The sequence below is a fragment of the Myxocyprinus asiaticus genome, chromosome 1 (genome assembly GCF_019703515.2).
Source record: "Myxocyprinus asiaticus isolate MX2 ecotype Aquarium Trade chromosome 1, UBuf_Myxa_2, whole genome shotgun sequence".
Lineage (NCBI taxonomy): Eukaryota > Metazoa > Chordata > Actinopteri > Cypriniformes > Catostomidae > Myxocyprinus > Myxocyprinus asiaticus.
The window spans coordinates 67061576-67075270 of record NC_059344.1 but is presented as its reverse complement, the minus strand read 5'-3'; the positions used below and the strand labels follow the sequence as shown (position 1 = coordinate 67075270).

General features: G+C 39.1%; 1 protein-coding gene across 1 annotated transcript; it reads right to left on the bottom strand.

The window, feature by feature from the left end:
• Positions 1–1033: 1033 nt before the first annotated feature.
• Positions 1034–13166, bottom strand: LOC127448077 (L-selectin-like). The gene is made up of 4 exons (XM_051710360.1): positions 13117–13166; positions 12445–12521; positions 1448–1822; positions 1034–1164 (listed from the first exon to the last, which is right to left on the bottom strand). The coding sequence occupies exons 2-4, from the start codon at positions 12476–12478 to the stop codon at positions 1067–1069; spliced, it is 507 nt and encodes a 168-aa protein (XP_051566320.1). The 5' UTR covers positions 12479–12521; positions 13117–13166; the 3' UTR covers positions 1034–1066.
• Between the last annotated feature and the right edge of the window lie 529 nt (positions 13167–13695).

Sequence of the window (13695 nt, the reverse complement as noted above, 5' to 3'; positions counted from 1 at the left end):
CAACTAAGAAAAACAATTTGTCAATATATAAATGTAACAAAAACTTGACAAAAACAAACATAGATTAAAGTAAGTGAAACACTTACTAGGGACATTAGGGACATTTAACACAGATATAATTAATTAGCGGAAAACACTTCTGTGTGCTGCTCATGCACCTAAAACCCTGATGCGTCCATGAGCATCTAGCAGCAGCTTATGCCGAAGATAAAAAAATATTTCATATTTGCTTGAGTGGCAGCCACGTTTGTTTACAATCATTATGAAATCTTTAAATACCAACCAAAAAAGTTCACTGAGGTCTTTAACCGCAAAAACTTGAAAAATAATAATACTGAGTCTGTCTTGTGTATTTTGTTGATTCATGTTTTTCATGTCTTTTATTTTGAAAAGTTTAGTTCCTGTTTCATGTCATGTGTTCCTGGTCATGTGATGTCCTGTTTTCCCTCCATGTTCATGTGTCTTGTTTTCACAGGTTCATTGTTTGATTATCTTGTTTAGAGTTCTGTTTGTTCATTGGTTTATGTTCTCCCATGTCCATGTATTTAAGCCCTCATGTTTTCCATTGTTGTAGTCAGGTATTGTGATTGTAACATTGTTGGATAGTTCATGCCATTTCAAGTCTATAGTCAAGTCAAGTTGTTCATGTTTATGTTTTGTTCACATTTATAGTTAGGGTTACTGGTTATCTCGTTTGGAAATAAACTGCACTTGGGTTCTTCACTCCATCGTCTTCATCATTGTAATTGCCAGCAGCATCGTTACAGAGTCTTTAATTTAACAGAATTGTCCTTCAAAAGTGTCAGAGATATAGGCTAAAAACAATATGTGCATAAGTTACCCGGTGGTAAAAATAAAATAAAAACTTTAAAATAAAAATTTAATAACCAACTAAATTCAACTCATTACATGAAGTAGCTTCATACACAAACTCTGCCATCTAAAATTATATATTATACATGCACAAGTTACATAATACTACTATTTCTGCTTTTTGTTATTGCACTGATGCTTCACACACACCCTGTGTTAACACCCACACACCGCACATATTCACTCTAGCCACTTATGAACTCGCCTTCTTTAAAATCTCTTTCTTCACTTCAGGATCATTCATATTTTGACTTGATTTCACGTCAACCCTTAAAATCTGTGTCTTCCTGTCTGAGAAAACACACACACACAAGCACAAGGTAATAACACTAAATAATAATATAAGCTCAGATACAGTAGTATATTTTCAATCAAAGACATCAAGTAAATTCATTTGTCTGTAAGTTTCTTGCCAGAGCCTCAGAACAAACAAAAAATTCTAGCAATGTTTGAAAAACATGATACAATTCGACATATCTTTCAGTCTAAACTATCAAAGCTTGTAGAAGATCAAGATTTTTAAGTGATCAGTTTTTCTTGCATTTTTAAAGTCAGAGAAGTGTTAAATACTCACCAATGTAGCAGATAGAAGTGTATTTTAATACACAATCCTCATCGGCCCAGAATCCATCAGTATATATTGACGCACAGAATTGGTAGCCATTATAATTGTTTGGCTGTCCAGAAGCCCACCATCCGAATATGGACTTGCTCTGATCGGACCAAATCCAGGGAGAAGTGCCACTCATCCGATAGAGTCCAATCCATATATATTTGCCTTTAAAATCTTTGGGTACAGTTTTTACCAACTCATAAACATCTGTCTTGTCATCAATGGTTGCCAAATCAGTGTAATGTTGTCTGCAGTATGTTTGCGCATCCAACCAGCTCGTTGGCACAGGAACATAGTAAAACATGTGAGGCAGAGAGCAAACACAAGGGCTCAGAACTGTGGAGAGAAATATTGTTCAGATGAAAAATAAAATTGTGTCATAATTTTGGAACTTTGGAACATGTTGCCTTGACATGAAAAAAAGAGACCAGGATATTCTTCAAATATTCACCTTTAATTACTTTGGAGGAGGTTTTTGAGGTAATTAAAGCCTTGCCTGTAGATAAGGCACCAGGTCCAGATGGTTTTGCCGCAGAATTTTTTAGATCGTATGTCACAGAACTGGCTCCACTTATCTTAGAAGTTTACACAGAGTCATTAATAAAACGTGAACTACTACCAACCATGGCATGAGCCATGATCAGTCTAATTCTTAAAAAAGGACTCAAATGAAAGTGAAATTTATCGTTCAATTTCCCTGATCCAGTTGAAGTAAAAATATTGTCTAAAATTCTGGCTAATTAATTAAGCAGAGTAATTACATCTATTATACTTATAGATCAAGTGGGGTTTATTTGTGGTCATAGTTCTTTTGATAAGACATTTTTTAAATATTAGTCTGTGGTTCTGCACTAAGATTCAAGAGTTTTCGATAAGGGTCCAGAATTTTCTCTCTGAGGTTCTATATACTCTGAATTAATTTTGCCCCAGACTATGTATATTGGGTGATGGGGCAGTTATTAAACTAGGTGACAAATATAAAAAGCCAAGTTAGATGTTTCGCTGGACCCGCTCCTTGGACCCCTTGGTACAATTTCAACCACAAACATGTTTCTCTCCACATGGTCCTCGCTGAGAGTCTTCCAAAAAGGTCAAGTATTTGTCCCATGTCAAGGCTGTTTATATGACATTTTCAAATGCCGCCACCCAGCCCAATTCGGTGAACCATTCTTGAAATGAGGGAGTGCCTTTTGAATTCTATCCTCTAAAAATAATCTGTCTTCCAATCATTACACTAGTTTGAACCCAGTTTATATATATATATATATTTGTCACCTACTTTAAGAAATGCTCCATCACCTAATATACATAGTCTAGTGTAGAATGAAATGTGAGTATCAAGAGCCTCACAGATAAACATTTTGGACTCTTACCCAGAATTCTTGAACCTTAGTGCAGAACCACAGAACATTTGCTATGTCTCCATCCTCCAAGTGACATCGCCAGCAGGTAGGTGTGTCTTTTAAACCAACCAAGCCTAAACAATCTAGAGGGAGTCCAGTAGAAATTATGCAGAATCTTAAACTGAATAAGGCGTACCCTTGCATCCCTGGACATACTGTAGTTCTAACATTTTTTTTTTTAATTATTTCCCACTACCCATCTTCCAATACCAAGTTCAAATCTCTTTCCCATAACCTCTTAAGAGCTGTTAAGGCTCCATCACCCAGACTCTGAATCAACGAGGAGTAATACACTGACGCTTCATGACCCTTTCCCAGGTGGTGAACACCATACAAAGAGCATCAACAGCCTTAGGGGGCTGTGTACTACCACCAAAAATAGTACAAAGTTCTGGCACAGCTGTAAATACCTGAAAAATTGAGACCTAGAAATCCCAAATTGATGCGTTATATTTTCAAATTATCTCAAAGCTCCATTTTAATAAAGGTTACCAAGTGTAGCAACAACCCTCTAGATCCATATTTTCCAGCAAAAGGGGGACTTATTAATACATAATTTGGGGTTTGATTCCCCTTTATTTTAATTACCACTCCCCCTGGACGCTATGCATTCTTCTTTTTTAGACATTTTATATTTATTACATGTGAGAGAGACTTGGCTTGTGCACGATATAGACTGAGAAGGACAGCTGCAGACAGGTATAAAAATAATAGTTTTTAGATTTTAAACTTCAGCGAATTAAACTTCAACATTCAGTATGTTTTATATTTGCAGAGTATCTAATAATTAATTGGCAATGTACACTTAAAGAATAGTTCTCCCAAAAATGAAAATTCTCTAATCATTTATTCACCCTCATGCCATTCCTGATGTGTATGACTTTCTTCTGCAGACATAAATTAATATTTTTAGAAGACAATTTTAGCTCTGTAGTTCCTTGCAATGCAAGTGAAAGGGTGCCAAATTCTTGAAGCTCCAAAAAGCACAAATAGTCATCATAAAAGTAATCCATACGACTCCAATGGATATCTGAAGCGAAAAGCTAAGTGTAAGAAATAGATCGATATTTAAAACTTTTTTACTAAAAATGTTCGCTTCTGGACAGCTGTGGTATCCACGAGGTCACGCAGCCTTTAGCGTGACGAAAACGCATTGGCAAGTCTACGCGAGAACTGATGCATGCAATACACAAAATACAGAAGCACAGTGTTGTTTACAACAGAGAAGGAATGTTATCCAGAAGCTGAATTGGTTTTGCTATAGATTTGTATTTGCATCTTTTCCATTTTAAAATGGTGCTTGTGTGTGCTTATCCTAGATGCTAACTTTTTTTACAGATTTCCTATCAATGACTCTGAGCAACTGAAGCTATGGCTGCTCACTAACTCAACACACCCACTGAGTCACTCAAAATACTGAGGGTGTACAGTAAATGTAATGTTTGATGTGGTTGTTCATGTTTTTCATGTCCTTTATTTTGAAAATCTAGTTCCTGTTTTATATCATGTGTTCCCTAGTCATGAGATTCCTGTTTCCCTCCATGTTCATGTGTCTTGTTTTCACTGGGTTATTGTCTTGTTATCTTGTTATCAGTTCTGTCTGTTCATTGGTTCCCTCGTCATTGTTTTACTCCTTGTCCATGTATTTTAAGTTCACCATTGTCCTTCTTCATGTATTATGTTTGGTAACGTTGTCATGTTAAGTCAAGTCAAAGTTAAGTCAAGTTCATGTTTATGTTTTGTTTAGTTCATGTTTATAGTAAGGGTTATTGGATATCACTTATGCAGATAAACTGCACTTGGGTTCATCTTTATTTCACGTCTTCATCGTCTGCCTGTCATTGCTGCCAGCATCATTACAGAAATACCTGACCTAACAATGAACCCAGCTGTCCAACTCCTACGCCTACGTCAGAGGAGTCATCCCCTGGAAGATTATGTGGAAGACTTCTGCGCTCTGGGGTCGACGGACGCACCGGCGTGTCCTGCTGGATTTTTTCCTCATAACAGTGGAAACAACTTAAAATACTCCATCATTTTTGGGCATACAGATAAGTGTAAGACATCATTAGAGACTATAAAGGGTCTACTTTTATTTGTGTGCACTCACAATAACAACAAAACCTTGTGCTTTTGTAAAATAAAGAAAATAAACGGGGTGCGCTTTCAGCCGTCTCTGTCTCCGCGAGCATCTTTCTGAAACACGTCACAAAAATGAACTGAAACTCCACGAATACTTATCAGACAAACATGAAACAAATGTCTAAAGAAAGCTTAAAATGTCTACTTTTAAATAAAACAATTCAATTTTAAAACAAATATTCTCCTGCAATGTAATCTGTATGAAACAAAGTGAGGTACAGTTTCTCCAGGTTCAGCTCATTATCTCTAATGTGATCACACCCACCAGCAGAGTGCACTATTCATACGGTAATGTGCTGAGGCGATCAATGCAAACGGTAAACGCCCCATCAATGCCTTAAAAAACATCAAGATCATTCACTTTTCTGTGCGTTTGGAAGATGGCACGCTACACAGGTGACGAAGAGTTCACATTTTCCTCAGAAGAAGAGCGGGACTCCGACAATGAATGTTTACATTTTGAAGAGCGATTTGATCCAGCCGAGGATACAATTTCAGATGAGTAAGTCATTTAGTTTTACTTACATATTAGTTGACGTTATTTTATATAAACATGGACATATTTTACTAGCTGGATTATTTCCAGACTTGCCAGCTAGGATTCAGAATATTGACATTTGAAATATGTCCTAATAGGCAAGTTATTTACATTTAAATGTTGTTTCGGCCAAAGCAGGTATTTAAATTGTATGCTGTAATATAAATATGATATGTAATATGATATAAAAATAATATGAATGTTTAGATTCTATTTTAACTAGTGTTTATGCTGCCTCATTATCATCAACGAAGCTTGTGCTTGCAAATATCTGTTCGGGTGTAAATGTGTAAAATGTGCTGTAAATATGCCCATATTTGAAAATCAGCATATTAAAATGATTTCTGAAGATCATGTGACACTGAAGACTGTAGTAATGATGCTGAAAATTCAGCTTTGATCACAGGAATAAATTGCATTTTACAATATATTCAAATAGAAAAGTTATTTTAAATTGTACAAATATTTCACAATATCACTGTTTTTGCTGTATTTTGGATCAAAGAAATGCAGCCTTGGTGAGCAGAAGAGACTTCTTTTAAAAAAACATTACAAATTTTTACAGATCTAAAAACTATTAAACGGTAGTGTAGGTCTAAAGTTTTTAAGTAAAGTCTTTATGTAAAGAAAATGTATAGTCAAATAATACATTCAATCATTAAGTCTCCTCACGTTCATTCTCTCTCAGGGGAGGGGTCTTTGTCTCCTCAGGTGTGAATCATCAATATACATGATCATCCACGCCTCCTCGCATATGGCCTTTCTAACACTAAAAGTGTCTTACAAAAGTTAAATGACTATATTGTTTTGTATGAATGAGTGATCAGGATGGTTTCACATCATTTTTATAGCAAACACTCTAGGCTACAAGATCCTGTTCTCAAAAGTCTTGTGAACAAATGTTTAATGTGTTTGTCCTGTGTTTAGTAATCTTTTTCCAGTCAGTTTTAACAGAGACGAACTGCTGAAAATCTGACAGCATATACCAGACAATTTTTTCCCTGTTTTTGAATATTCAGACGTTTTGCTAGACATTTTAGTTGGAGGCGTGGCTTTGTTGTTCAGGAGACACAGGTGACGGAGACGAGCCGGTGCGCTGGTCAAACTCCGTCGGCACGGATTTCGAACAGTGCTGCCAAGTGTCTGCTGCCTGGCTGAGTGAAGCCATTCCGGACAGCGCGTTACATCTGCCAGGCTTCCAGCTGTTCAGAGCAGATCGCATCACGGAGTTAATGGGGAAAACGAGAAGCAGTGGAACATGCTTTTATATCAATGAAAGTTGGTGTACAGATGTAACAACATTAAAGAAGATGTGCTGTCCTAATTTGGAAGTGCTCTTTATTAACTGTAAGCCTTTCTACTCGCCACGGGAGTTTTCCTCGTTTATTCTGGTGAGTGTGTATATCGCACCAAACGCGTGTTTGAACACAGCACTGCAGCAGCTGGCTGATCAAATCACAGACACAGAACAACAATACCCGGACTCAGTTATTATTATTCTTGGGGATTTTAACAAAGCAAATCTCACATGTGAACTGCTCAAATACAAACAGCACATCACATGCCCCACCAGAGACAGGAACATACTCGATCATTGCTACACAACAATAAAGGATGCATATCGCTCTGTCCCTAGAGCAGCTTTGGGACTATCTGATCACTGTCTGGTACATCTTCTTCCAACCTACAGGCAGAAATTAAAATCAACCAAGCCAGTAGTAAGGACTGTAAAGAGATGGACCAATGAAGCAGAGCTGGAACTACAAGCCTGCTTCGATTGCACGGATTTAAGTGTTTTTGAGGCTGCAGCCACAGACCTGGACCAGCTCACAGATACTGTTAAATCATATATCAGTTTCTGTGAGGATATGTGCATTCCTTCTAGGACTTATTTAGAGTAAAACAATGACAAACCGTGGTTTACAGCAGAGCTCAGGCAGCTTTGTCAGGCCAGAGGATGCTTACAGGGGTGGGGATAAAGTCTTGTACAATCAGGCCAGGAACACACTGAACAGGGAAATTTGAAAGGCCCAATCTCACACCCCACACCCACTCTGACCTTCACTTCACACAAACACCAACACCTCCTGCAACCCCCCTCCTGCTACTCAACCTGCACTTAAGATCTGTGAAGATGAAGAAGGCTTCAGGCCCAGATGGCATCTCACCAGTGTGTCTTCAATCCTGTGCAAACCAGCTGGTGCCCATCTTCACACAGATCTTCAACAGGTCATGAAATCATTTGAGAGACTGGCCCACCTGAACATCACTAGACCCTTTCTAGATCCCCTTAAATTTTCTTATTGAGCAAAAAAAAAAGTCAGCATAGGATTGCATCATATCCTGCAACATCTGGACAGACCAGGGACATATGCATTTACATTTATGCATTTGGCAGACACTTTTATCCAAAGCAATTTACAGTGCCCTTATTACAGGGACAATCCCCCCAGGAGTAACCTGGAGTTAAGTGTCTTGCTCAAGGACACAATGGTGGTGGCTGTGGGGATTGAACCAACAACCTTCTGCTTACCAGTTCAGTGCTTTAGTCCACTATGCCACCACCACTCCATATGCAAGGATCCTTTTTGTGGACTTCAGTTCAGCTTTCAACACGATCATCCCAGCTATACTCTAGAATAAATTACACCTACTCTCTGTTCCCATGTCTATCTGTCAGTGGATTACCAGCTTTCTGATGGACAGGCAGCAGCTTGTGAGACAGGGGAAACTCACTTCTAGCAACTGTACAATCAGCACTGTTGCCCCCCAGGGATGTGTGCTCTTCCCACTATTCTTCTCCCTCTACACCAATGACTGCATCGCCAAGGACCCCTCTGTCAAGCTCCTGAAATTTGCAGACGTCACCACTGTCATCGGCCTCATCCGAGATGATGATGAGTCTGCATACAGAAGGAAGGTTGAACAGTTGGCTGTCTGGTGTAGTCAAAACCACCTGGAGCTGAACACGTCATGTCACAGCAATGCCTCAGCCTGCTCCACGCCATGTCACAGCAACACCTCAGCCTGCTCCAAGCCATGTCACAGCCACGCCTGAGCCTGCTCCATGCCACGTCACAGCCACGCCTGAGTCCGCTCCACACCACATCACAGCCATGCCTGAGTCTGCTCCATGCCATGTCATGGCCACATCTGAGCAGTTGGATCTGGAGATGGTTCCTGCCTTGTACCCACCCTATGGATGCTTCCTCATGATCAGGCAAGGGGAACTTTCGACCCTCCAGGCCCTGGACTCCACCTTGGCCTGTCAATCCCTCGACATCACCTCGGCTCTACGTTACCTCGATTCCACTGTGGTTCTTCAGCCTGTTGGCTTTACCGAGGTCCCTCGTCCCTCCAGCTCCTCTTTGGTCTGTCAGTCACCTGGCTCCGCCTTGGCTTCCCAATCCTCTGGCTGCGCCTCATCCTTCTGATCCGTCAGCTCCACCGGGGACCTCCATCCCTATGGCTCCACCTTGGTCCTCAGCCCCACTGGCTCTGCCTCAGTCTTCCGATCCCCCAGCTCCACCTTGCTCCTCTGAGCCTCCAGCACCGCCTTGGTCCTCCCTGCCTCCGGCTCCACCCTGGCCCTTCAAGTCTTCAGCTTCTCTCTGGGTACTATGTTCCCTGGTGTCGCCCTTCAAGTCTCTCACGGCTCCGCCTTCCATGGCTCCACCCCTCAAGTCTCTCACAGCTCCAACTTCCACGGCTCAGCCCCTCGAGCCTCTCAGGGCCCCACCTTCCATTGACTCTGCCCTGGTCCCATGCCCCACGCCCTGTCTCGCCAGGCCACGCCCCACACTATGCCATTCCAAGCCACGCCTCAAGCATCCCCCCCCACTCCCTACTGAACTTTGGAGATTATGTCATGTTTATTGTCTTTGTCCATGTTTTGGGGCATCAGGAGCCACCTCTAGTGGGGGGATATGTAATGTTTGATGTGGTTGTTCATGTTTTTCCATGTCTTTTATTTTGAAAATCTAGTTCCTGTTTTATGTCATGTGTTCCCTAATCATATGATTCCTGTTTCCCTCCGTGTTCATGTGTCTTGTTTTCATTGGGTTATTGTCTTATCTTATCAGTTCTGTCTGTTCATTGGTTGCCTCGTCATTGTTTTACTCCTTGCCCATGTATTTAAGCCCTCATGTTCACCATTGTCCTTTTTCAGGTATTATGTTTGGTAACGTTGTCATGTTAAGTCAAGTCAAGTCAAAGTTTAGTCAAGTTCATGTTTATGTTTTGTTTAGTTCATGTTTATGGTAAGGGTTATTGGATATCACTTATGTAAATAAACAGCACTTGGGTTTATCTTTACTTCACGTCTTCATCGTCTGACCGTCATTGCTGCCAGCATCATTACAGTAAACATTTTTCCCCTGCCGATTTCAGACCAGCCGAGGGATCTGATGACACCAACATGCAATCATGCTTACGTCACACGAGAGGAAGCTTGAACTTCACCTTCATGAACGTACATACCACAGCTGGCTGGAAGTGAATAAATATTTATCTATTTCCTATACACACCTAGCATTACGCTTCAGAAGACATTGATTATATCACTGGAGTCATATGGATTACTTTTATGATGGATATATGTGTGCTTTTTGGAGCTTCAAAATTTTGCCACCCGTTGGATGGATCTACAGAGCTGAAATATTATTCAAAAAATCTTTGTTTGTGTTCTGCTGAAGAAAGAAAGGCATTCACGTCTGGGATGGCATGAAGGTGAGTAAATGATGAGAGAATTTTCATTTTTGGGTGAACTATCCCTTTAAGTTTCTCTTGCCAATAAAGTTTGATATGAAATGAATCTGCACAATTGATATTATTATTAATAAAAGTCAATACCATGGGACCACGCAGCCATCACACTGCTTAGGAAGGAGGCGCATTTTGTCTCCAAGAGATGAACATAGTTTGGTGTGAAAAGTGCAAATCAATCACAGAACAACAGCAAAGGACCTTGTGATGATGGTGGATGAAACAGATAGACAAGAATCTATATCCACAGTAAAACGAGTCCTAGATCGACATAACCTGAAAGGCTGCTCAGCAAGGAAGAAAACACTGCTCCAAAACCGCCATAAAAAAGCGAGACTACAGTTTGCAAATGCACATAGGGACAAAGATCTTACTTTTTGGAGAAATGTCCTCTGGTCTAATGAAACAAAAATTGAACTGTTTGACCATAATGACCATTGTTATGTTTGGAGGAAAAAGGGTGAGGCTTGCAAGCCGAAGAACACCATACCAACCGTAAAACATGCAGGAGGAACTGGTGCACTTCACACAATAGATGGCATCATGAGGAAGGAAAATTGTGTGGATATATTGAAGCAACATCTCAAGATATCAGCCATGAAGTTAAAGCTCAGTCGCAAATGGGTCTTCCAAATGGACAATGACACCAAGCATACCTCCAAAGTTGATGCAAAATGGCTTAAGGACAACAAAGTCAAGGTATTGTCAAAGCCTTGACCTCAATCCAATAGAACATTTGTGGGCAGAACTGAAAAAGCATGTGCGAGCATGGAGTCCTACCAACCAGACTCAGTTACACCAGTTCTGTCTGGAGGAATGGGCCAAAATTCCAGCAACTTATTGTGAGAAGCTTGTGGAAGGATACCCAAAATATTTGACCCAAGTTAAACAATTTAAAGGCAATGCTACCAAATACTAACAAAGTGTATGTAAACTTCTGTCCCACTGAGAATGTGATGAAAGAAATAAAAGCTGAAATAAATCATCTCTCTACTATTATTTTGACATTTCACATTCTTAAAATAAAATAGTGATCCTAACTGGATCAAGACAAGGAATGTTTTCTATGATTAAATGTCAGGAATTGTGAAAAACTGAGTTTAAATGTATTTGGCTAAGGTGTATGTAAACTTCTGACTTCAACTGTATATATATATATATATAAATGACTATCCAATTTCTTGCAAGTTCTTTGAGACAAAGTATAAAGTAACTATATTTATGATGAGTTTTTAATGTTTGTTCTAATGTAGCATGTACCATATACCATAATTTAATCGCAATTAATCGTGATTAATCACAGAAAATTGTAATTAGTTTTAGGGGGTTGGGGCGTGACCATTATTCCATCAGCACGCTCTACCCCGACAGCTTTTGCTGTTGCACACTGTCTCCGTGTTTATATATCCGTGTCTCCCGCTGAACACGTTTGGATGCTCTCTATGGAGCAGAGTTTCTGTGGGCCCCCCTCCAGTCCGGGACCCCCTTCCAGTCAGGGTCTGGAATAAAATGTCAAGCTGTCCCCCCCTTATCAGCGCCCCTGCAAAGCGGTAAGTGTTGTTGGGCATATGGGCACATGTGAGTCCATGCAGAACAACCCCCCCCCCTCCAAACAAGCCAAACCTAACCATTACTGGAGTAAAAATTTTATGTTAGAGGGAAAATGCAGCCTCTAAATTGCACTTGTCACTGATTAAACAAACACCAAAGCAAAAGCCAGGTCTCCCACGATACTAATGTAACCCTTTTCTGGATGTGCCGCAGGGGAAAGCAATTACAACAGAGCCGATGCAAATTTGTATGATAGGAGTTGCCATAATGAACATGGTGCCGGAAGTTTCGGATACAACATGTTGACCTCCCGTGTGATCATGTTGCCATGTCACAATGAAACATTTCAATAAAACAATTGCCATGTGACACGTCTAATATTTTATGGCCTGTGCTATTTCCAATCACATGCTTTAGTTTTGACCTCAGTTCACCCAAAACATCATAATATGTGCCTTTAACTTTGCTTAATTACTGGAACGCATTACTTTATTAAAGGCAGCACAAACTTTAAAGATGAAGGTTTCCATGAATACTTAATAGACTAGAAAAACACTCACCAAATAAAATAAGAAACTGAATCTTATTCTGCATAATCTCTTCTGATACTGTAGTTGCTCACAGGTAAGGTTTATCACTAAAATAGAACAAACAAGATTAATTGATCTCAATCTATGCAACAGTGTCTCAACTGTTAGAACATAAAACATAAGACTCAATTTATTTTACTATCACACCAAGTCTTTTTTTTTTCTTCTTTTTTTCTGTAGTCAGGCTTTAAGAAAAGACTTTCAGGTATTCATCATGTTGTTTAATACAAATAAATAATACCACAAGCAATATGAACAATAACAAAATGCAGGGAAAAAATATAATAAAGTGGAAAATAAAAATTATAAAGTGCACTACTCAATTAACAGCCTTTTTAAGGTTATCTTTACCTGACAAAAAAAATACACTAATTAAGAAAATTATTATTTGCCGCGTTCCACTTTACAGTAACTATTAACGTCCATATCTAAATAATTGAGGATAAAGTTGAGATTGAGTCACTGCACCGCAGGAGGAAACGAACAAATATTCCAGTGATTACTTGTCGTACAAATCAATAATGTTGTCTTGTTTGAAAATGACAAACATATTTTGAAACATATAAACAAGAGAATTACTTTATGATTGTATTGTACTTGATTTTCTTATAATCACAACAGATTACACACAATTTACAGTACCTGCAACAACAAACAAGACTGAAGATCAAGTAGTTCTGTCTTCTGAAGCGTCTGTGTTCTTTCAAGTAAATTCAGTTGTTACTCTCCACATGCTTTTCACTTTTACCTACACTAAGGTTCAATCATTAGCTTTTATGCAAAGCATGTTTTCTTTCTCAGAAGCAAATATTTCGGTATGGAAGACACTGAGACTGATTTGCATTCCAGATGTCATCGCAGAGCATGAAAATAGCCAGAAACTTAGTTCAACCAGATGTTAAAAAAAAAAAAATCAAGCCTTTTTCTTCATGCTTGTGACACTCATATCTTTAAAATCAACAATGGATACTGACCTCCCCTAAAATAGCATTTGCACCTGTGTTGCAGGTATTTTCGCTTCTAACTGGGTGAATCTCATGAAAACATGTCCAGGTCACATTTTAACTAAAAATTTAAATACAAATAAAATATTTTGCATGTAGAACTTGAAGCCAATTTAGTACTATTTGTACACTGGACATTATTTTCCAAACAATTAAGCATTTTTTTTATTTTTTATTTTTTTTTATTTTAGTTTTGAAAATAAATTAAAATCTAAGC